At 57.3% G+C, this 23,534-nt stretch overlaps 2 protein-coding genes across 4 annotated transcripts; both read right to left on the reverse strand.

The window, feature by feature from the left end:
• Positions 1-5,238: 5,238 nt before the first annotated feature.
• PALD1 (phosphatase domain containing paladin 1) lies at positions 5,239-15,953 on the reverse strand. Of its 3 annotated transcripts, none has more exons than XM_040563786.1 (19): positions 15,377-15,953; positions 15,090-15,284; positions 14,698-14,800; positions 14,443-14,622; positions 14,016-14,180; positions 13,595-13,831; positions 13,231-13,379; positions 13,038-13,134; positions 12,854-12,958; positions 10,673-10,768; positions 10,378-10,512; positions 10,107-10,223; positions 9,848-10,027; positions 9,024-9,221; positions 8,792-8,932; positions 8,631-8,702; positions 8,312-8,452; positions 6,536-6,691; positions 5,239-5,548 (listed from the first exon to the last, which is right to left on the reverse strand). In XM_040563786.1, exons 1-19 carry the CDS (start codon positions 15,826-15,828, stop codon positions 5,414-5,416), a joined length of 3,054 nt encoding a protein of 1,017 aa, XP_040419720.1. In that variant the 5' UTR covers positions 15,829-15,953; the 3' UTR covers positions 5,239-5,413. The 3 variants fall into 3 exon arrangements, with proteins under 3 accessions (XP_040419720.1, XP_040419719.1, XP_040419718.1); XM_040563785.1 differs by having other exon boundaries at positions 10,673-10,840; positions 15,421-15,727; XM_040563784.1 differs by having other exon boundaries at positions 10,673-10,840; positions 15,377-15,534.
• Positions 15,954-20,172: 4,219 nt separating this feature from the next.
• Positions 20,173-23,097, reverse strand: EIF4EBP2 (eukaryotic translation initiation factor 4E binding protein 2). The gene is made up of 3 exons (XM_040563787.1): positions 22,909-23,097; positions 21,450-21,626; positions 20,173-21,350 (listed from the first exon to the last, which is right to left on the reverse strand). The coding sequence occupies exons 1-3, from the start codon at positions 23,045-23,047 to the stop codon at positions 21,319-21,321; spliced, it is 348 nt and encodes a 115-aa protein (XP_040419721.1). The 5' UTR covers positions 23,048-23,097; the 3' UTR covers positions 20,173-21,318.
• Positions 23,098-23,534: the final 437 nt, after the last annotated feature.

Consider the following 23,534-nt stretch of genomic DNA (forward strand, 5'->3'; position numbering starts at 1 on the left):
AGAGGGAAGCGAAAAAAAATACAGAAAAAAAAGGAAGAAAAAAAAATCAAGAAAAAAAAAGTGGGGCAAAAAAAAAGTGAGGTGACGCGAAAGAAAAGCGAAGCGTGAAAAAGTGGAGCAAAAAGCGAAGCAAAATTTTAAAAAGCATGAAAAACTGGAGAAAAAAAAAGAAGCAAAAAAAAAAAAGTGAAGCAAAAAGAAGAAAAGGAGGGGCAAAAAAAGGAAACCAAAAAGAAAAAAAAATGAAAAAAGCAAATAAGCAAAAAGAAAAAATAAAAAAGGAAACCAAAAAGAAAAAAAAATGAAAAAAGCAAATAAGCAAAAAGAAAAAATAAAGGCAAGAAAAAGGAAAAAAGGAAAAAGAGAAAAAAAAAGGAAAAAAATAGAAAATAAACAAAGCAAAATAAAGAGCAAAAGAAGCACAAAAAATCAACAAACAAAAAGGCAAAAAAAAAAGAAGAGGAAACAATCAGCAAAATAAAAAGAGCAAAAAATTAAGCAAAGAGAAGTAGCAAAAAAAAAGAGCCAAAAAGAGCAAAACTTAAGAAAAAAAAAGTACAAAATAGCACAAAAAATATTTTTAAAAAGCAGAAACAAATATAAAGATCCAAAAAAAAAGGCAGAAAAGCAAATAAAGCAAGAAATAGATCATGAAAGAAAAAAAAATAGTAAAAAAGTAGCAAGAAAAAATTAAGAGAGAGATGAAAATGCCAAAAAAAGTCATAAAAATAGCTGGGGTGTGTTTGGGGGGAGAAAATGCTCCAGCCCGACCTCCCAGCCCCACACCAGCCCCCACAAAGGCAGTGGCACCAGGGGACGCCTGGAGCCCCCATCCCTGCCCCAAGCCCCCCAAGCTGGAGCCGTGCCCCAAGGGTGCAGGTGAGCGTCCTGCTGGGTCCTTCTTGCCCCTTCCCTCTGCCTTGGCCAACAGATGTGCCACAGGAGGTGCCGCGGTGGCCACTTGGGTTTTGGGGTGCCTCTGGGCAAGGACAGAGGGTTCCCAAGATCCCAAAACACGAAGAGTTCACCCAAAGCCCAGGTGCAACCCCTCCAAGAAAGGATTTAGGGTCCTGGTCCCATAGCTCAGTGAGAGCAAGACCTGTGAGGGCATCTCTCTTCCCGAATTCCTGCGGTACCTTTTGGTGGAACTTGAGATTTGCAGCCTCTGATTGTCACTAATAAATTAACAGTGCTGTCAGATGGACAGCACTGGCATGGAGGGGTTTCCTCCCCCCCCCCCCCCCTCCCGGAGAGCCTCGGGTTCCCACCCCCCCAGCTCCCCAAAATAAAGGGCCGCTGCCAGCAGGCTCGGTGAGCGAGCATGACCTCATCCCTCAGACATGCCGGGCCGCGATTAGATTAAAACAAAATATTTACTGCTGCAGCATCGGTGGCAGAAGGCGCGTGCGGGGGGAACGCGGCCCCGGCCTCTGGCTTCCATGGGCAGGCCCAGCAGCGTGGAGCCTGCGAGCAGAGACCAGGGAGGTGGCTTTGGGCACCGTGATCTGCTTTTGTCACACTGATGGTACAGGAAGAAGCCTTCCTGGGGGGGCTACTAAGTCAACTTTTCCTAAATCCTCCAGCTGGAGGCCACCATCCCACCACACCACAATGTAAGGCAGGAACAAATCTGCAAGCCCTTGGGAAAGACGGGTCGATCCCCATTCCAGGGTGGGGGGCTTCAGCCTCCGCTCCGGCTCTTCCAGGTGTGGTCAAGGCCTCCTAGGAGGGTCCCGGAGGCTCTGCGCCCACCAAGGATGGCTGCTGAGAAGCATGAGCCCTGCTTGTGGAGGCAGGCACATCGTCTGGAGGCTGGCTGCCCCCAGGCAGGACCATTCCTGCCAGAGCCCTCTCTAATTCCTGCTTAAAGACCTCCAAAGCTGGAGGCAGCCTCTGCGAGACCCTGGGACAAGTTTCTTGTTTCGTTTTCCGTGCTAGTTTTTCACATGGGCTCCGTGGGACGGTTAGTGTTGGAAGGGGCCCTTCAAACCAATCCAGTTTATAGGCACGGACATCTTCCACAAGATGTGGTTGTCCAACCCAACCACGAACCCTTCCAGTGCCAGGGGAGCCAAGCTGCGAGCCTGGAGATGGGAAACAAGGTCAGGGAGATTTATACCGACAGCCCTGGGTGGCTTCCAGACCCTAGTGGAAAAGGAGAAGGGAAAAAGTTGCTCTCCTTCTAGGAACCGCTGCTCCGGCCGAGAAAGCATGGTTTGGAGAGAGACCCCTGCGGCGAGTGCCTGCACCCAAAATATTTTAGGGGGATGCTCGAAGGCTGCGAGCCCAATGGAAACACGGGGCGGCGGGGGTGGGGAGGAGGTGTGGGAGATACAGCACTGATCCCAGACCTGACACCAGGGTGATGGGCTCCGCACCAAGATGCACAGGGAGGTATTTATCCACAAACAGATTAACAGGCTAATTTCCTAAATAAATACAAAAGAACCCAATAAGTCAATGCGATGAGCCAGGCTAGCTTCGCGCAGCCTCCCTGAGGATACGCCTTCCCCTTTATACGCGCTGAACGCATTATTCATTTTTAATCATCCTCCGGCTAAAGTGAAACTTACTGGTGTGTAAAACCCGAATCTGTGGCTTTTTTTTCTCGCCTTCAGGCCAGCCACTGAGCACTTCCCGTCCCCCCGGGGCCTCGCTCGTCCTCACAGCCACTTATCATTCTGCCACGGCCCCTGCCAGCTCGCCAGCAAGTCCCACAGAGCCACCTCACTGCTTCCAATCTTCCATCTCAACCTGGGAAAAATCAATTTTTCATTCGCAAAGGGGCCAGAAAACAGCTTTTCTGCCCCCAATATGCAAGGAAACAGCAAGGAAAAGCCTTTTCAAGCCCACGGCCTGTATGATGCCCCCAACTTTTGATTTTTGCAATCGCTTCTTTTAATGGATGCAGTCTGGGGCTGCTCATGCATGGCATTTATTTTTAGTTTTCCGAGCCCTGGCTCTGCAGAAGCATCTTAATTGCTATTCTTTCGCTGGAAAATGAAACACAGATGCGCTTGCCGTGCCGAGGTCCAACAGCCTCCCTGCGCAGCGCGGAAAGGAAAACACGGGAACCTCCAAGGGAGCTGCTGGGTCAGGGCTGCTTCTCCAACAGTGAAATAAATAAAAATAAAAATAAGAACCTATTTGATAAAATAGAGGGGGACCCGCTGCCCCCATCGATGTGCAATGAAGGACCAAGTGAGAGGCCCAGCCCACGGACGATGCAGCTTTGCAGGTCAAAGCCCCTTTCCTCAGGCTACTTTATTTAAGGGGAGGTTCATGGGGGGTGAAGGAAAGGGTCCTTGCTCCCTTTTTCCCCCCTTAAGCAGAGAATTTATCAATTTATCTATTTTCTGACAGATCTTTTCTTTCTACGGAGGCAGAGCTGGGTATGAATGGATAAAGACGGCGCAAGCGGAGCCTGATGAAAGCAACTTTTCTTTACAGGAAAAGCGAAAGGAGAAAAGAGACCAAATTAAAGAAAATAGGAAAAATAATAAACACACCTTTACCTCCTGTGGCCAGGAAGGACCACTTAGCCCCGCCAACAGTTATAACTTCATCATAACTTGTTACAGGCAGGCGTCTTCCTTTTAATTACGTCTTTGGGACAGGAATAACGATACCAACAAATATTAATAACAAAAAGTACAGGAACAGCAGCTCAGCAAGGAGCAGCACACATGAGCAAGCAAATTCCCTAGCACAGCAACATCTGCGTGTACCTATTTTCCCTGGCAGGGGCCGTGGGCTTGCTTGTACTGCTCATGAAGGAGGCTGCGGTCCCCTTTTCAAAGCACAGGGGCCCACCTCCACCTCCCCAGCCCCGCTACCACAAAGGCCACGTTCAGTGACACGAATAGCTTTTTTTCCACAGGCAGAATTGGGGCATTTTCCTCCAAGTTTCCATGCCCCACCCCGGCCCATGCGTGCATCCCGCGGGGGCACACCTCGAAGCACAATTTCCTTCCCATTTTTTTGCGCTCCTCGCTGGTGCCCTGGGTCAGCTCACCTTCCCAGCTGCCCAATATTTTTAGGGTTTTATTTCACCAGCGATGTTCCCACCCCCAAATAAATAGGGAACACTCATTTTTTCACATCCACACTCATTCATACCCCTTGGGCCTTTCCCTTCCAGTCAATTGTTTCTGCTTGAAATCACTTGTTACAAAGGTGGGAAAGCAGAAAGAAGCCTTTGAGCCCCCCGGTGCAGGTGATGCAAATCTCCAGCCTTCTTTACCCAGATTAAAGGGTTGGGGGTCTGAAGCAATTAAAAACCTGCCTAATTAAGTCCCTGCTCAGCCTCTCCACTGGTTATTAGGCAGGATTTTGTTGGGGGCAAAGGGGCAGGAGAAGGTGCAGCTGCCCAGCGTGTCCCATTATTCCCTGTGAGCCCATTCCCATCGCTAAAAAATGAACAGAAAACACCCAGCTGGGACAAAATATTTTTGCATTTAAAAAGAAAAAGGAAAACCAAAACGCCCGGTTATGTCAGAAATAAAACACCGTCGAGGGAACCTTTGGGGAAGTGGGGCTCTCAAACTGCAGCAGGAACCATGCCAACGCTTTAAAAAAGAAATCTCTTGCTATTTTTAAATTATTTTTTTTTCCACCCTCTGCTTTTTAATTTCTGCTGTCTGCACCTCCTGCCGCTGGCAGCAGATGAAAGTGGCTGCTGGGGCAGACGGAGTGTGTGCTGCGACTCTGGTACCCCGCATCCGGCCCTATAGTCCCGTCCCGTCCCGCTCCTGCCCTCCCCAGAGCCCAGCCTGCAGGGAAGGGGTGCCCGACTGAACACCCTTTCTTCATTAACTCCATTTTGCATCTAATCATCTAATTAAAAATAAATCTTGCAGCATTGATTATGCCTGAAAGCATATTCCAGATGTATTTTCCACCATCCTAATGCTCAGAGGCAAGGTTCCCACTCAACCCCTGCCTTCTCACTGCTGAACCCCAGCCCCATCCACAGCTGAAAATCAGGAAGAACAAGCAAATACACCCAAAAACTAAAAATCCCGGGATGTGCAAGGACCATGGCCTCTGTGAGTCCCAACCCAGGCTACAAAGGTTTGGGTCTGTATGTATACATAGCCATATATATCAGGGTACAAGGTCTTGGGTGTGTATGTATACAAACCCATATATCTGTGTGTGTATATAAATATATATTAGTGTATCTATATAACCATACACACCCACATCATGCTCACTATTAAGCACCTGTCTGACAGCTTTTTGTTTAATTTACAACACTTTTATTGCGTCGTGAAGACCCCCTCAATTCTTCTCCTGAAGGTAGTAGCTTCGGGGCTATCCCCTCCCTCCCTCTCCCATTATTTTTTTTTTTAATTTTTTTTTTGGGGGGAAACAGTCTATTTTCCTGAAGGCAGCATCCCTCTCCGTCCCCCTACACCATGTCCCCGCGGCTCTGCACCCGCCAGCGCCCGCGCAGCCTCCGCAGCGGCTCCTCATCCTCTGGCCCCTCCAGCTCGGGGAAGCCCAGCCGGTCCAGCACCTCGTAGACACCAGCCACGGCCGCTACCTGGAAGCAGAGCAGAGAGGTTGAGGCGGTTTTGCCCCCTCCACCCATCCTCCAACCCCATAAGGAGGACGGAAAGCAGTGACTGCTGCGTCCCCGTGCACGACCCCAAGCCGGGGAGAAGCATGGACCACCGCCTGCGTGGCACTGACCCCTCCCCGAGCTTCCCTCCAGCTGCTGCGTGGTTTTATAAGCAGCTTTATGGTTTGTTAGCTTTGGCACCCTTCCGGAAAAGAAGTTACAATGTCGCCTTGTTGATGTTTTTTTTTTGAAAAAGAACTGAAAATGCAAAGCTTGTGCTGGAGCACCGCGTGGAGCCAAAGGCTCCTTTGATGCGCGGTGGGGCGCACCTCCTCCCTGAAAACAGGGGCACAGGAGGCAGGTTTAAGCCCAGGATGAGGAAAAGAGCGACATTTCTTCCAGAACAATGCGGCTGGTGGGGATTTCTTGGATTTGAGGTCTTCCCCCTCCTCCAGCGAGGTATGCCTTGAGGAGCGAGGCTGGGGTCAAGGAGCTGGAGCAAGAAGAGGGACAAGGAGCATCACAGTGTGTTTTACACATCAAAACGTGATAAAAAATGACATATGGGGTGCTTTGTAAGGTCGTCCCCATGCAAACATACAGGATACAACCTCCTGGACCTGGGCTAGGAGGAGGACCTGGCACCAGGAATATTTCCCAGCACAAATCAGCGACACGGGGCAAGGCACAAGGCTCTCCCAGCTCACTGAGGTGCAGCATTTTCCTAAAACCCTGTGTGTCTCCATCCAGGTAGGTTAATAAACAGCTTATTTAGGATGCTGTGTTGCAACCAGAGCTTTCCCAGCACTGGGAGTGCTCAGAGCTGGTGTTTCAGGCTGCAGTGAGAGGTGACAGTGGGCTGGGTCCAGCACCCGTTGCACATGCATGATGATGGCACATGCAGAATAATGGCTGAGAACAGAGACACCTTCCTATCACACCAAACTCTGGTCCAAATAAAAGCCCTACCTCACGCATCCAGAGGCTGAAGGGCCGCTGCCAGGAGTCCTTCTTCTCCAGGTGCAGGTAGGCGTTGAAGAGGATCAGGTAGATGTAGCGCTCCAGGTACTGCAAGCTCCTCAGCCGCAGCAGCTGCCGCTCCTGCTCGTCCTTGCCCGACCGCCCCTGGAAGCGCAAGGACAAAAAGAAGCTCAGCAGCCTACGCTCTCATCAGGTTGTGGCTTCCAGCAACATAAAAAGCTTCCCCTTTTACCCCACAGCCCTCAAAAATAGAGGAGGTGTTGCTATGCCCGTGCCCAGCATCCTGCCCCTCTCCAGGTGGGAGCAGAGCAAACTGCTCCAGCTTTCATTTATTTTTATTTTTTCCCCAACTTTACAGCCCTGTTCATGGCAGGACTGTGAGATCAGGTCTGCCCTGGGAAAAGATCTCTGCATGTACACGCCAGTATTTGGGTAGAGTGGATCCTGATGTGGCTTCTGTGAGTGTTCCTAACCCTGCTCGAAGCCCAGAAGTGGGAAATGGAGAGGACACAACTGGGTTAAAGACCACGACCAGCATCAGAGCAACATGGTTCCGCAGAAATGACCAATAAACCAAGGAACCTAACGAAGATTGTTATCTTCATAGTGTTTATCCCAAAAAACACTGCAGCAAACCCAGGACAGCTCTGCAGCAGCCAGGCTGGGAGGAAGCAGGCAGCTCTCTGCTGTTGGCTCCTGCCGAGGAAACCTCCCCAAACAACACATCTTCCGGCAGCGGAAGGAATGCATCAACCTATTTTTTCCTCCTGGGTTGGGATGGGAAGGGCTAGGGAGGAATCTGAGCCGAGCACCACACATTTTCCTTCCCTCCCGATCATCCTAATCCTGCAGAGCATCCCCTAAAAGGCTCTGAAAGCTGCTCCCACCCACCCGAGAGCGAAACAAAGAGCAGGATGCAACCCAAACCCATTTTTCAAAGCCCAGAAGGGGGTTTTGGGTGCCTAGAAGCACATCCATTTCTTCCAGCTTGCATCTGCCAGCCAGAGCAGAGACGTCCCCACGGAGCCTGCCCATCCCGGGCTCACTTTTGGGGGAAAAAAAAGCAAAAAACGCAAGCATTTGCACATGCCCTCTCCAAGGTGGCGATACAAGGCTCTTCCTATGGCAGGGGAGCAGGGCAGCGGATGGCTCCCTGCTTATCTCCCTTCCCCATCAGGCCGGGCTGGACGCAGCTGGCCGGGAAACAGGATGCGGCCCAGGAACACCCCTGCGCTGCTCCTCGCTGCCAAGCACCGGCGAGAGGGGCAGGGAGGTCGCGGGAACAGGCAGGCGTCTTCTGAAAAATAATGCTGCTAATAAATGGGAGCAGCTCCCCGCCGGAGCCCGGAGGAGCCAGCGGGGATGGGAGGAGAAGGGGACGGAGCGGCCCTGCCCTCTGCCGGCTGCAGCGCCGGGACGCGGCATGGCGAGGGATGCACAGGGTGCTGGACCACCACAACCCCATTACCTTGGGTAAGGGACCCCAAGGGGTGAAAAAACCACCACCATCTCTGCTTTCTGTTCAGCCCCCCTAAACCAGCTGTGGTGAGCTCCGAAAGCGCACAGGAGCCGTCGGGCTGTGCTGGGATGTCCCATAGCATTTGGGAAACCCATGGAAGAACCCAAAAGCCACCACCGAAGGAGCCCCAGCACCTTTCTCATGACAAATCCCACAGCTTCAGCCGGAGAGTCTGCCCTGCTCCGGGATCCAGCTGTCCTCCCTGGGGTCCCGAAAATGGAAAAGGGCCCGGAGGTGCTGCTCACCTGCCGGTAGGTGCAGATGATGATTTCTCGGAGGTGGTAGTGCATGGGCGTCATGGTCTCGCTGACTGTGTCCAGGGCCATGTCCACCTCCTTCTTCATCCGGTGGCCGTCAGGCAGGAGCTGGACCACCTTCATCACCACCTGGAGTGGGGACAAAGCAAAAGGGGCTTCACCTGGAGCCCCCAATCCAACCTCCCCATGCCCGTGCTCACCTCCTGCCCCAGGGGAGGACCTATTCCCTCCAGGCAAGGAGGGCTGGCGCATCTTGCAGGGCTCAGGAGACCCTACAGCATGCGGCCACGCTGGCTGCGGGACTCACCTCGAACTCCCCCTTGGTGTACTTGGCGTCGGGCACGCTCACGATCTCGTCCTCGCTCGCCTCGGGGATGCCCTGCGGCAGGGCAGGGAGGGACGGGGCATTAGGTGCATGTGGGTCCAGCCCCCCCGAGCCCCCCGGCAGCCACACGCGCTGGTACCCACAGCACAGTGCCAGAGCGCCAGGACAGCGATGACCATGGCCGTGGTGGTCCGGCCCCGGCCACTGGCGCAGTTGAAGACGAAGGCTGCACGCGAGTCCTCAGCCAGGGTGGTCTTCATCGCCTCCAGCAGCCGGTCAAAGTCCTGCCGAGGGCAAAGCCAGGATTTAGGGAGGGTGCTGCCCCCTGTCCAGCCAAGGGGTTGTGGCTCAGGGACAAGGTGACACAGCCGGTACCTGCTCCTTGGGAGCACAGAAGTCGGGGATGGGGATGCGCCGGTACGTCAGGCCTGGGTAGGTGCTCTTGTGCTGGTTGAAGATCTCCTGGGTGGTCAGGCAGCTCTTGAACATCTTCATCTGCTTCTCCGCCTCCAGGTAGACCTCCAGCCACTGCTGCGACTTCAGCAGGTCACCCTTCAGCGTGGACTCGAGCTTCTGCAGAGGATGGAGGAGCCCTCACCTTCACAACATCAGACCAGCTCCTCGTCCACCTCTTCCCCGTATTGTATTTTTATTTTTAATTCCCCTCTCAACCACCATGCAGCCAACACAGACCTACATGCCGTGTCCACCACTTCTGCCCCAGGGACTGTGGGCACCGCAATCCTCCCAGATCCCACAGAGCTCCTCCACGCCTCCAGGGTGCTGCTGGCAGCTGAACCCCCCTCCCTGCCCCCAAAAAGCCCCAAAAAAGGAGCTGTGAAGGCTGAGGGACTAACAAAGCCCGGTTTCTCTGTGCACATCTCTCATGAGGGCTCCACAGAGGGGGAGATGCCTTTCCCTCAGCGGGAACACGACCTACGCCTCTGTCCCACATCCAGCTATTTATCTGAAAAAAAACTCGTAAGAATGGAAAACGAGGTCAAATTTAGCTCAAATGGGCCAGAGGGTAGAGTTTAGAAGTGCAAAGAAGAGGAAAGGCATGACAGAGACAAGAAGATCAGCAGCACCAGCCAGGATCGGTGCTGGGGAGCATCCTCCATGCACCCCCTGGTGCAACCTTTGTCCATCGTCCCTCCTGCCCCGAGGCAGGATGAGGCACCCCAAAACCCCAAGCTCACCTCCAGCTGCTCGGGCGTGGAGGCAGGCACAGGGACGAGCTCATCAAGGCTCCCCGGCTCCCTGAGCGTGTAGACCTGCTCGTTCCCCTCCAGCACCACCTCCTCCCGCAGGTTGACCCACAGGATGCGCGAGTGCTTCCTCTTTGCGTCCGTCAGGTACCGCAGGACGCTCCCAAGGGTCTAGGGCAAGGGGTGGCCGAGGTGAGGGGACGGCACCCGGAGGGGTGGCCCTGCCCTGTCTCGGGTGCGTGCCCCTCACCTTGGAGCTGGGCTGCGCTGTCCCGTAGATGGGCATCTTGGGCACCCGTCGGAAGTTGGCCACGCTCATCTCCTTGACGGTGCTCAGCACGTCCGGGCAGAAGCGCTCGTCCGCCACCTGCAGCGGGACGGACAGGGCTGGGCATCCCATCCTCGCCGAGCATGTGGACCTGGGGACCCCCAAAACTCCCCTCCTGCCCTGCCACGGAGGAACCCTGCTCCTCCCACCCCGCCAAACCTCTCTGAGGTTGGGCACCAGGATGGGTACTCACCAGCACCCGCGTCCCCTTGGCCAGGAGGTCCCCGGGGACGGCGAGCTCAGAGGAGCTGATGTCCGCCTGCAGCCGGTACAGCTCGGGGTGCCGGCACATCCACCTGCTGAAGCTGAGGGCAAAGCCCAGGGGGTACTGCCGGCGAGGGGCCGGGGGGGCACGCCATCAGCCTGGGCTCGCTCCCCCTGCCCGGCACCTCTCCGCCTCCGTGCGCTTCCAAAACCCCCCGGCGCTCCCGGCCGCGGCAGCTCGAAGGTGGCCCTGCCACCCGGCGACAAAGGCAGGCAGCCCTTACCTGCTCATGAAGGTAGTAGTTGAAAGCAACCAGGTAGAAATAGCGCTCGAGGCTCTGCTGGATCCTCTGGAGGAAATGTTCTTTGGTGCTGCCCCCCTGGAAGCAAGCGCGGGTGGCACTCGTCACGGCCAGCACGGAGCTAGAGCAGGAGCCCATTCTCCTGGAGCCCCGCACGCAGGGCAGGAGAGCACCACAAGCTGGCACAGAAGAGCAGCAAGCAAGCTGGCCCAAGGCATTTTAAAACAGTCATTTTGGGGGAAAAGGAGATAGAAATCCCATTGAAATCCCTTAGAAGGTTTTGTGGTGGTTTTTTTTTTTTTTTTTTTTTTTTTTTGCGTATTTATACTAACTTCACCAAGTTGTTTGCTTGGAAATAAACTGCTTCCAAACGAGGAGAGGGGTGAAAAACCTACAGAACCCTATCTGGAATAGTTTTTGCTGCTTTTTTTTGTTTAGTTTTAAAATGAAACATTTCAAGTTTTTCCATGCTGAGTGATGCTTAGAGCCATAAATTTGCATTTCGGATCAAACAAAGCCTTCCCCTTCACCCAGGGACGCACCGGGAGCGGGTCCAACAGGACACGAGCTGCCTGCCTGTCCCGGAGAGACAATGTCCAGATGCTGACAGAGAGCAAAACCCAAAAGGAGGGGGGTTGATCCATGCAAGGTGCTCACACCACCCCAGACACCTCTACGGCTGAGACACTCTGGCTGCTGGGTTTCCCCAGGGGCTGCTGGGTGTCCTACTGGGGATGCAAGCTGGGAACCTGGGGACTTTCTGCAATTCAGAAACCACCCAACCTCAACTTCAGGGGCCACGTACACCCACTCCTCCTTCCCTGCAAGCAAAACCCAATCCTAGACACAGTGGGAACCCTGAAATTCAGGAGGTGCACTGCTGGAGATCCTCCCCTGCAGCACAGGTGGACCTGGTTATGTCGCCGAGGCAGTGGCATAGATTCATGAGTATTTATTGACTCGATATCTGCAAGATGAAGGTGTCCCGCTGCCATCTATCAGGAGACAGAGCAGCACATTTGCTCTGGAAACTCAACACAAAGCCCAATAGGATGGAGTCGTGCCAGGGTTGGACCGGGGAGAGCAGGGTACCGCCAGGATGCGGCCGAGCATCCCACCCCAGCCCCTGCATCACGCCTACCGTCGCACCAGGACCTAAATCTCCGCTTTTTCCACCTAGCTCAGGGCAGTTCTTTGTGGGATAAATCCTCTGTGCCTTTCCTCTCTGCCTGTCCCCCCACCCGCATCCCCCCCGGCACATTTTCCTGGCCCCTGGCCATTGTTTAAACGTGCTCTCGCTACGTGCAGACTTCAAATAAACACTCCTCTCGGCTAATTTACAGCAATCCCCGGCCATTTGTTTTCTGCCGTCGAGGAGGACAAGGAGCAGCCCTCCCCGGTGCGAGGAGAGGGTCACCTGGGGCACCTTTCACCCCCAAAGCACCCAGCCCGGGCACCCACGGGTGCCCCCGTGGCTGCACCCACACCTGGCCCCGTGGCCGAGCGAACACAGCTTCATGCCATTGCCTGGAGCGGCACCAAACAGACCCAAATCCACCCTAAAAAAGGAACTGATGGGGGTAGGGGCTGAAATTTGGGGTTTCCGGCTCTAACAGCGCATTCACCACTCAAATGGAAAAATTCGCCTCCAAAAAGGCTTGAAGTTAAAAGATGAGCCGGGTGCACCTGGGGTTTGCGCCACCTCTGCCGACCAAGAGCTGGCTGGGAGAGGCAGGAGAATTGCTGGACCTCAACCTGCCGGTTCTCCAGTTTTGGAGATGACAAAATAATATTTTGTATTATTTTTTGGCCCAAGGGCATCTACCAGAGGCAGTGGCAATGCCCAGAAAGAGCAGATTTCCGCAACTTTACAGCCCTCAACCAAAAAAAAAACCAAAATGTAACACACCCCAACCTTCCAGGTTCACGTGTCCCTGGGACGCTTCCAGGGCGCAGGAAGTCTCAGATTTCCACAATTTACATTCTTCCCATCCGCTCGCAGAAACATTTCTGTAAATTACTGCTGCCAAGAGGCCAAGCCATCCTCTAATTAACGGCTCACTAACGAGGGCCCCCAGCTGACACCCCAGGGCTCACCGTGGCGCAGTGTTGAGCAGGGAGATGTTGCTCCTCACCCCCCCAAAGCCATGTGGGCAGTGGTACCTGGGTCTGGCGGTCTTCCCCGAACCCTTCCAGCTTCTTCTTGGCCTCATGGATGGCTTCCTTCATGTCGTGCATCTCCGAGCAGAAGGCGATCGCGCTGTCCACCTTGCATGGGGAGAGTTGGTCAACAGAGCCCACTTTGCCCACCCTGAGCTCTCTGAGAGCCGTGCAGCACCCCACTTACCTCCTCCACCATTTGTTGCCCTTTGGGTACCACCTCGATGAAGCTCTGGATCACCCGAAACCTGGCCCTTGGCGACGTTTTGGCCGGCGGCTGGGGGCTGCCCGCAGGGACGGGAGGGAAAATTAAAAGAAGGGGGCATCAAACCCATGCCCACTGGGGCCACCCCATGGCCCCGGGGACGGTCCCTGCTTACTCGGGCTTCTGCGTGGCTCTCCGGTGGTGGAGGAGGACGAGGGTGCCCATGGCCATGGCCAGGTTGGTCCTGCCCATGCCGGTCTGGCAGCTGAAGAGCAGCGCCGGGGGGGGTCCGCTGGGGTCCCGCAGCAGGAGGCCGGGGCTTTCCTAGGAGGAAAGGAGATGGAGAGGGATGGTGCGGGCCCACGGGGACCACAGTGGTGGTGTAACGACCGGCACAACAAGCACAGTGCTACCAAGAGCAACCCCAGCACCCTGCCTGGGCCGGGGGTGGCACCCTTTGCCCCCAACCCCAAAGAACTGCAGAAAGCAAACCCCACCACCCCAAATCCCCGCGGAGCCGGCGCTTTCATTCATCTCACCCTGAGGAAGCGGATGAAGGCATCGAAGTGCTCCTCCAGCGGGGCGCCATCGGCGGGCAGGGGCAGGCGGTGGTAGCGGTAGGCGGGCAGGAGGAAGACGGGCCGGCGGTACACCTCCTCCGTCACCTGGACGTCCTCCTCACTCTGCACTCGCACAGCATGCGGCTCGTCCCGCAACCGCTCAATGTCATCGTAAACGTAGTAGACCCCCTCGCTCAGCTGCGCAAAGTCGTGGATCTGGAGGAGATGGGGATCGCCGTCAGCACCCATGGGTGGCCGACCACCTCCAACCCCGCTGTGGGATGCCCAAAGGGGGCCATCCCCATCTCAGTTCCTCAAGTGTTTGCTCTGTTGGACACCAAACTACGTGGAGATGAACGTCAGAGGGTGGTGACCCTTGCCATGGCCCCACCGGCATCACCTCTTTGCGGATGGTGAGCTCCAGATCCTCAACACGTAGCCCCCGGCACAGGCCACGGAGGTTCTCATGGAGATTCTCTTTGCCCCGTGGCGTGTAGGCCATGAAGTCGCCCTCCACCCTCAGGAAGAGCACGGGCTCCTCGCGGATGCAGAAAAAGACACACTCCTGGAAAGACAGCCATGGATGAGGCGTGTCAGGGATGGCACTGCTTATATTAGGACAAGGCTTCCCAAAAACCTTCCCTTCCCAAAGCCTTCCCTCCTCCACGGACCAGCCAGCAACTCTGGAGCGTGTAGGCTGCTCTCCCCCAAAGATCTCCCCTTGCTTCTCCATGACCCTACTTCTCCATGACCCTACATTTCCATGACCCTACTGCTCCTGTCCCACAAATAAAAGCAGAAACGCTCTGATTTTGAGCAAAACCAACCTTGTGGCCCTCTCTCTGCAGCTTCTGCAGAACCAGCCTGAAGCCGTTGAGGCTGGGCTGCCCCATGCCAAACACCGCATAGCCGCCCTTGGCTTGCCGGAAATTCGGGGCGCCGCAGCTGCCGGTGGTGTTCAGGACATCCAGCTTGCCGTGCACATCTCTGACCATGAAATATTTCCCCTGTGGGGTAAGAAAGAGGTGGAGCCGGATCCGAGCACGGGCAGCGGGCGGGGGGCCAGGCGCGGCGATGCCCACCTGCACCAGGTAATGCTCTGGCGCGGCCTCGGAGATACGCCCCACCGTGTAGTTGGCCTTCAGCAGCTCATCGTGGATCTGAAACTCCTCCCTGCAGTTGTACCTGGAGAAAACATATGGTATAGTCACAAAAAAATAAAAATTATTAAAAGAAAAGGTGATTTTTTTTGCTGGAGTGGGACGGGAGCGTGCAATAGGGCCACCCAGCACGACAGGGACACCAAACCAAATAGACGGAGGGCGATGCCTGAAAGAATTTTCTTTTAAAAAGCAATTTTTTTGCTGGAGTGGGACGGGAGCTTGCAATAGGGCCACCCAACACAACGGGGACACCAAACCAAATAGACGGAGGGCAATGCCCGAAGGTCTTGCGCACGGCTACCCCGACTCACGTGATGACCACGGGTGCCACTTTGTTGGTGATGATGGACTTGGCCTTGCTGTTGTGCAGCCCGAGGGCCTGGAAGGAGTGGATGCTCAGCGAGCGCTGGTCCTCCATGGTCCCGATGCCGTGCACGCTCTCGAAGGCGGAGGCCGGGCCGGTCTGCTGCGCCGCGCTGGCGGTCGTACCCATCATCCGCAGGCGGCTGCAGGGGAAAACAAGCAGGGGGGAGGTGAGAGGGATTTTTTCGGCCGCCCGGCGCGGCGAGGAGAGGCCCATTTCCGAAGAAACACGAACCCAGCCCTTCCCGTGCTCTCCGGTTTCCTTCCCGCGCTCCTTACGGGCTTTCTCCCCCCTCGTCCTCCGCCAGGCAGGGTCCGGCCCCGGTGCAGCCCAATTCCCGGCACCGCGGCCCCTCCGCCATCGGGGCTCAGTTTGCGGGAGCGGAGGGGGAAGGAGAAAGCCGGGATCCGGTCCCCAAAATCTGATGAGTCAGCAGATGGCACTGCAGAGTGACCCGGCGGCTTCCCGTCCCCACAGGACAGCCATGAGCCCTGCCAGCAACGTGGAAAAGGCTCGGGAAGCCAGGAAATCTTGCTGGGCGTTTTGGGTCGCCTGAATTTCCTCCTGGGCTCCCCCGCACGTGTGCGGGCAATGCCGGGGCGTGCGTGCTCACGGGGGCGTGTGCATGCACAAGGGCGGGTGTGCATATGTGTGCATGCTTGCACACGCGTGCAAGCTTCATGCATGCACACGCGTGTGCTTGCAGAGGAGGGAGGGGGTCGGGAGAGTGGAGCCCGCTCGTCCCCAAAGACAGAGGACAGCGAGGAGCATCCCGCCACGCTCGGCCACCCCGGGACAAAGCACCGACTGTCCTTGCTGGGAAGAGCAGGGAAAAAAAAGGCGCTTTTCTTGCTTTTATAGCAAACACTCAGGCTTGCACAGGGCCGGGGCTCGCCTGGATGGGCACAGCATGTGCTGGAAGCCGCGCACACACAGCCAGCACCCCGGCCTGCAGATGTTTCGCAGCCTATCCACCAGGCTTTGCAAGAGGCTGCATTTTAGCCGCCATGCAGAAAGCCACCCTATGTCCTCTAAATAACAAATAATCAATAACAAAATCCCATTTGCAAGCCACAAGGCAAACTGCTGGTGGAAAAAGAGTGGTGTTTCCACTCACCGGCGGGCATTTCCCACCCCATACTGGCCCTGAAAGCCCTCCACCACCTCGTCGGCCCCCGAATTATCCACGGGCAGACCACGAGGCTGGGTCGGTCCCCCCCGCAGGGAGCTGGCGGGGGCCCAAAGGCGGCGCTCACAATAGCCTAAATATAGCGGGGGGGCCCCAGCTGCAGGATGCATCTGCCGTGGCCGGGAGGAAGCGTGCACTTGCCCGGCCACCTCATTGTCAGCGGGACGAGCGGGGACAAATAAATCACCACCCGCATCCCCCCTGGTGGGGCATTTGGGTTTATTGCGTGCAGTGCGGCTAGGCAAGGATTTGGGTTTTTCTTGCCCCGGCTATAGGGGCGACGGTGCCACCATTGCTTTTCCTCATCCATCCTCTCCGCCCTTGTGCCCTGCCAACGCGACATGGCCTCTCCCTGGGAGAAAGCCCCAAATTACACCCTGTCCACGCTAGCCAGTGATTAGCAGCTTCCTAAATTAGGACAGGCGATGCCCTTCGCCGAGGGCACCGCACGGGGCTGGCTCCAGGGGGAGAAAGCAGCACCCAGCGCTGCCCCGGCTTTGTGCAGAGGGGGGATGCAGCCCGGGCAGTCCCCAAAAGATGGGGATTTGGGCCAAAAACGGGCAGTTTGTGGTATTCCCCACTGGTGCGCCGGCAGGAAGCGCCGCGGCTGCCGGATGGAGCGGGGAGCACGCGGCACCGCCGAGCCGGCAGGGAGGAAGTGATGGAGCCCTGCACTGCCCGTGCTCTCTCACCCTCTTTTCCCAAAAAGAAAAATATTCAATGAAAAAAAGCAAACAAACAGACGGCACATCCTCTTTGCGGCGGGGAGGGAGCCCCGGTGCTGAGCTTGCGCTTCTTGTTTTCGGGCAGCAGTGAGAAGGGCACGCTGGCGGTGTGCTGGGGCACACTGCGTGGCTTAAAAAATATATAAATCATTAAATAAAATTCATTTAAAAGTTGAAAAAGGGAAGGAAGCGAGGCTTGCCCCACTTTCTGCTTGCAAATTCAGCTTTTAGCCCAGAGAAAACAAGTTGGGGAAATAATCCTCCCCACCTGAATGCAAGCTGAGGCACCAAAATCATCCTGGAGTTTTCCCCTAAACCCAGCCCATGCCAATGGGGTGCAGGACGGGGCTGGTGGGAACGAGGCTTCTCTCACTGTGCCGGAAGGAAGCTGCTCATTTTGAGCAAAAAGAAAGCTAAAAAGGAAAGGTGAGAAATAACACACCACACCACGCTTGCCCCTGGAGCTGTAAGCAAGCCACTCGACCCCAAAAAGCCCTGAAATCAACCCTAAAAGCACTTGGCGATGGGGAGCCAGGGGGCGATGCCCCAGGGCTCTCCTCCTGTGGGAATTTTGCCTTTCCCACCCCAAAAATGAGGCTCCAGCAGGCTGCGGCTCGAGGGGAAGATGCCAGGCAGGGCTTTCGGGGCTCCGGCTGCTCCCTGCGCACGTGCCAGGTGCCTTCGGGAAGCCACCTCTGCGTTGGCTCCTCGCTCCCCAGCCTCGATTTCCATCCTCGTTATTAATTTTAATGAGCTGGCACAGATGGCCAAGGTCAGATCTCAACCAGTAGAAGTTTCCTAGAAAGTCCAGGAGCGTTTCTCACCCCCCACAGCACCCCAAAACCTCGCCCTGCGCCCCACGGGACCCCCAAAACTGCAACAACCCCATGGGGATGTTTGCCTGTGCCCCTCGGCACATCTGCTCTGGCGGGAAATAATTCGCTGGGAAAAAATCAGCTCGGGGGGGGTCTCCCCATCGCCATGCCCTGTTCGGTGGGAAATGGGGTGCCGGTCCTGGCTTTGGGACGGCGAGGAGGGCGAAAGAAAAAAAAGGGATGGGGAGGTGGGTTTGCTTCCCAACCCAACCCCAGTGCCGCCAGCAGAGCCGGACGGCGTCTGGGTGCTTGGGGAAGGAATCTGGGGGGGGTCCGGGTGGGTTTTCTGCAAAACCCTAGGGGAGCGGGTAAGATGGGCTCGGGGATGGGGTGTGGCGCAGTTATGGGGCAGAATTAATGATGTGTGTCCCCCTCAAACACCCCCATACGGGAACGAGCATCCCCCAAACACCCCCATATGGGGTCGAGCATCCCCTAAACGCCCCCATATGGGGTTGAGCACCCCCTAAACGCCCCCACGGGGTTCGAGCATCCCCCCCAAGCATCCCTATACGGGGTCGAGCATCCCCCCAGGCACCCCCATAGGAGCTCCAGCATCCCCCCAAGCACCCCTATATGGGGTCGAGCCTCCCCCCAAGCACCCCAGCAGGGGCTCGAGCATCCCCCACGGGGCGAGCCCCCCTGTTTGCCGCACCCCCCTTACCCCACACGCCGCAGCCCCCCCGACCTCCCCCGGTCCGGTACCTGGCTGCGACCCCAACTCAGCTCCTCGGGGGGCTGCTCCGGGCCGGCCCCATAATAGGGGCAGCGGGGCCCGGGCTGGAGGCGCAGCCCCACGGCCGCCCCCCACCCCCGTCCGTCTGTCCGGCCGTGTGTCCGCCCGTCCGGCCGCCCGTCCGTCTGTCCGTCGGCGGGCGGGGAGGGCCGGGCGGGGCGGGTTTCTGCCGCCCCAGCGCTGCCAATGACCGGCGGCGGCCGCCGCGCTCCGCCCGAGCCCCGCGGAGGAACCTCCCCGGGGCAGGGACCCCCCCCCTCGGGACCCCCCCGCCGGGCAGAGCCCCCTGCGGGGCCGTGGGAAGGGGCACGGGGAGGGGAGGGATCCAGCGGGGGTGTCCGGGGACCCCACGGGACATTGCAGCCTCTTGGGGAGCCCCCCCGCACCTTGCAGCCCCTTGGGGACACCCCGGTACCTTGAAGCGCTCCGGGGACCCCCTGGCACATTGCAGCTTCTTGGGGACCCCCCACACACACACAGTGCAGCCCCTTGGGGACCCCCTGGCACCTTGAAGCACCTTGGGGACCCCCCTGCACATTGTAGACCTTTGGGGACACCCTGGCACCTTGAAGTCCCTTGGGGACACCCCGGTATATTGCAGCCCCTTGGGGACCCCCCCACACCCCACAGTCCCTTATGGATCCCCCCACATATTGCAGCCCCTTGGGGACTCCCTGGCACCTTAAAGCACCTTGGGGACCCCTGCACATTGCAGCCCCCCCCGGGACCCCCTGGCACCTAACAGCCCCTTGGGGATCCTCACACATCTTGAAGCCCCTTGGGGACCCCCTATCACATCGCAGCCCCTTGAGGACCCCCTGGTGCATTGCAACCCCCTGGGGACCCCCAGCACCTTGCAGCCCCTTGGGGACCCCTCTGCACCTCGCATCCCCTTGGGGATTCCCCTACACATTCCAGCCCCCAGGGACCCCCGGCACCCAGCAGCCCCCAGCTGCAGCCCCCACCCCTTTGGGGACACACACACGCGGCCCTATAACCCCGCAGCGCAGGGAGGACTGTGGGGACGTCACCAGCACAGCCTCCCCTGGAGACCCCGAAACGCCCTGGCACTGCTGCCTCGCTCGCACGGGGCACCACCAGCCCCGCGAGGCCACGTAAATATTTACAGAAGCCCGGCAGGCCGAGGGGAAGGAGAGAAGGAGCCTTAACACGTTCGGGTGGCACCGGGAAGGAGGGCAAGGAATGTAAACGGAGCCTGGAGGCAGCCCGAAAATGGTAAAGGCCGGGACGCGGCGTGGCACGAGCATCCCACCGCCACCACACCCGTCGGGGCCGAAAGGCTCGATGCCGGTGCAAGGATTTAGGCGCAGGCGTTTTGTGCCCAGCACGTGGAATTTGGTTTCTCCCCTGCAGACAGCTCTGGTTTTTCGAGGAGCAATTCACCATCGCGTGAATAAATGGGAAAAAAACGCCCTCACCGGGTACGGGATGCTGCGGGGCACCCACATCCCTCCACCCCGCGCCAAAAATCCTGCAGGCAGCAGTGTTGTAGAACCAAGATCTTTATTGACCTCGCTGTAACAGCAACCACCGGTGAGAGCTCTTCTCCTCCCCAACACCTCTTTCAAGAGACAGGAAAACCAAAAAAACCCCACCGACAACCCTGAACAGCGGAGAAGCCGCCCCGAGAGGCCGGGCACTCCTCGCTCTTCAGCCAGAATCCCGTTTAAGAAACAAAAACAAAACAACGAAAAAAGAACAAAGAAAAAGGTAACTCGGTAGAAAGTTGTAGAAACTCGGTAGAAAGCCGTAGAAACGTCGTAGAAAGTCGTAGAAAGTCAGGATGTCCCTTGGATTATCGTTTTTTTTCGGCTCGGGGAACAGCGGTCCCGCGACGCACCGCGCGGCTGACGGCCGTCGCCCTCCCCGCTCCGCGACACGTCGCCCCCGCCCCGGCCAACCCGAGGACGCGAAGGACCCCCTCGGATCGTCATTTTAAGGAAAAAAAATATATCTCTCTCTATATATAACATATATATATCTGTGCGCGTGTCACAAGCACCCACCCGCACGCCTATCCGCATCTCCACTCACGCAGCACCCCGATGCCAGCACCTGGCAAAGAAAATCCCCCCCAAATCCCAAATCCCCCCCCCGGCACAAAATCTGGCCTGAGAGAGAGATTTCTCCCCCTTTTTTTTTATTATTTTCTCCCCTTTTTGTTCAGTACCAGAAAATATAAATATATATCGTAAAACCAAGGGCTGCCCGTAGTGCACGGCCGCGTTGCGTTGCCTGATGGAAACGGGGAGCCCGGGTGCAGTGCCCGGCACCATCGGGGTTGAACCCGGACCCCAAAAGAGTTTTCTCCGCCCGGAGGGGCAGCATCGGCGGTGCCGGTACCTCCTCGGGTACCGTGGCTGCTGAAATTTTCCGGGAGAAGGCACGGGGAGGGCGGCACGAGCTGCTGGCCCCGGGATGGGGAGCCCGGCTGCTAAAAAAATCAAAAAACAAACCCTCGATTTCCAGGCGTTGTTCCTTAAAACGAGTTTTGGGAAGGGGGCAGGTGTATGGGAGCTGAAGGCAACTTGGCAAAAAAAAAAAAACAAAAAAAACCACACACACAAAAAAATAAAACGGGAGGAAAAAAACAACGGGGAAACGGCGAAGGAGAGCAGGAGGGCGCCCGGTCAGATGTCCATCTCGAACTGCGCATCGTCCCCTGCAAGAGACACGGAGAGAGGCGTGAGCGTGTCCCCCCCCGGCTGGGGACACCCCGGGGGACGAGGAGGGGACACCCCGCTCGTCCCGCTCCCCTTACCCGTGGACGGCTTCCCGTCGTGATTGCTCAGGCTGCTGCCGGCCTCCGCTTTGGGCTCGTCGGCGGCGCCGGGGCTGGTGACGCCGGGGATGTCGGGGAGGTGGCACGGCGGCGTCTGCGCCATGGGCGAGTTGCGGCGGTCCAGCAGGAACTTGCGGTCGTAGATGATGCGGGTACCTGGGGCGGGCGGGAGGGAGGACGGACGCGGCCTTCGTCACCGGGCCTCCGGCCTCTTCCTCGAGGACCGCCTCAACCCCGCCGAGGACAGCCTCCGCTCGAGGACAGCCTCCGCTCCGAGGCATTTGGGCGGCCTCCCGGACCCACCCCGAGCCTCTTCTGTTTGCAGAAGGAGTCGCCCCGGCCACCACCGCGGAGGACACGCAGCCTCCCTCAGGGCCTCTACCCCGAGCCACGGAGGCTCGAGGAGGCTCAGGGAGGCCCGGGGAGGGAGGACGCGGCTCTGCGCCGCCGCTCCGCGCTCTTATCAGTGCCGATAACCCGCCGCTGGATCAACACGGCGGGCAGCAGCTGGACGCGGCGGCGCGGAGCCGAGGACGCTCGAAAAGCCTCCGCGGAGGCCCAGGGGCGCTGGAGGCTGTCGGAGGCCGGTTCTCCCAGCGGGACGCGGCGGGCGTCGAGCGGCTTTCGCGGAGCGGTGACGTCCCACCCCGGCCCCGCCACCACTCAGCAAGGGGGGAGAGGGGTTTTGGGTGGTTTTCTCCCCAAAACACCGCCCACGCTGCCCAGTTCCGTGGGATTTTGGGGTGCCAACACCGTTAATCCTCTGTGCCAGGTGTCTTCGGGCTCAGGGTGCAGCGATCGCCCCGAAATCCTAAATAACCCCTAATGGGGCTGGTGCCGCTGCATGGGATGGGGACAGGGGGTTCCCATGCCACGCGTGGGGGGGTTCCCACGCTCCGTGGGGTGTTCCCACGCTCCTTGGGGGGGGGGGGGTGTCCCATGCTTTGTGTGGGGGTCCCACGCTGCGGGTACAGGGTCCCCAAACTGTGTGTGGGGTTCCCACGCTCCGTGGGGAGGGTTCCCACTCTTCGTGGGGGGGGGGGTCTCACGCTCCTTGGGGGGGGCGTCACGCTTCGTGGGGGGGGGGGCCCATGTACTGTAAGGGGGTCCCACGCTGTGGATACAGGTGTGTGGGGGGTTCTCACGCTCACTGGGGGTGTTCCCACGCTCCGTGGGCGGGTTCCCACGCTCACGGGGGGTTCCCACGCTCCGTGGGGGGGTTCCCACGCTCGGCGGGGGGGTCCCACGCTGCACGAGGGGTTCCCACACGGCTCGTGGGAGGCTCCCACACCCCTGCGGCCGCCGCGGAGCGGCAGGACGGATCCGGGGAGCGGGTCACGCGTGGGTGAAAGTTGATTTTAGGGTTTTTTTTCCTTAAGAACCGGGGGGGGGGGAGGGGGGTTGTTGCAAACGCGTCCTGCTCGCGGGCCGCGCTTACCTCCCGGCGTGGTGGAGAAGAGGGTGCCGCCGGGGGTGGTGCAGTAGTCGGGGGGCAGCTGCGTGGCGTCGCTGAGGGCCACGGTGCGCGTGGGGATGGCGCGGCTCTGGCTGGGCGGGCGGCCGCCGGCGGACGCCATGGCCCCGCGCTATTGTCCCCGGGGCGGCGCCACCGCGGGGCGGGGCCCGCCGCCTGCCCCCGCCCGGCACACGTGGGGCAGCGGGCAGCGCTCCGGGCGGGCGCCCCGGGGACCCGGGTTCGGATCCCGGCTCGGGAAGGCGGCGCCACGTGGCCGCCCCGGAGGGGGGGTTAGATTATTTTTTTATTATTTTTTCTTTTCTTACTTTTGTATTTTTATTTTTTGTGTTTGTATTTTTTTTGTACTTTTTACCTTTTTATTCTTTTCTCGTTTTGTATTTTTGAAATTTTTATGTTTATATTTTTTATTTTTATACTTTCTACCACTTCTTATTTATTTTTGTATTTTTTTATTTTTTTGTTTGTATTTTTTTATTTTTGTACTTTTAACCTTCTTATTCTTTTCTTATTTTTGTATTTTTGAATTTCTTTGTCTTTTTTAACTTTTGTACTTTTTACCATTTTATTATTTTTTATTTTTCTATTTT

The sequence above is a fragment of the Cygnus olor genome, chromosome 7 (genome assembly GCF_009769625.2).
Source record: "Cygnus olor isolate bCygOlo1 chromosome 7, bCygOlo1.pri.v2, whole genome shotgun sequence".
NCBI lineage: Eukaryota > Metazoa > Chordata > Aves > Anseriformes > Anatidae > Cygnus > Cygnus olor.

Excerpts from the sequence above, each read along its gene's own strand:
- PALD1 (XM_040563786.1), bottom strand. The coding sequence starts at position 15,828 with ATGCATGAAGCTTGCACGCGTGTGCAAGCATGCACACATATGCACACC. Across the intron at positions 14,181-14,442 it reads TGCAGAGAGAGGGCCACAAG|GAGTGTGTCTTTTTCTGCAT; the intron begins GTTGGTTTTGCT and ends CTGTCTTTCCAG. Across the intron at positions 5,549-6,535 it reads TCAGCCTCTGGATGCGTGAG|GTAGCGGCCGTGGCTGGTGT; the intron begins GTAGGGCTTTTA and ends CTCTGCTTCCAG.
- EIF4EBP2 (XM_040563787.1), bottom strand. The coding sequence starts at position 23,047 with ATGGCGTCCGCCGGCGGCCGCCCGCCCAGCCAGAGCCGCGCCATCCCC. Across the intron at positions 21,627-22,908 it reads CTTCTCCACCACGCCGGGAG|GTACCCGCATCATCTACGAC; the intron begins GTAAGCGCGGCC and ends CGCCCGCCCCAG. Across the intron at positions 21,351-21,449 it reads CGACGGGAAGCCGTCCACGG|GGGACGATGCGCAGTTCGAG; the intron begins GTAAGGGGAGCG and ends TGTCTCTTGCAG.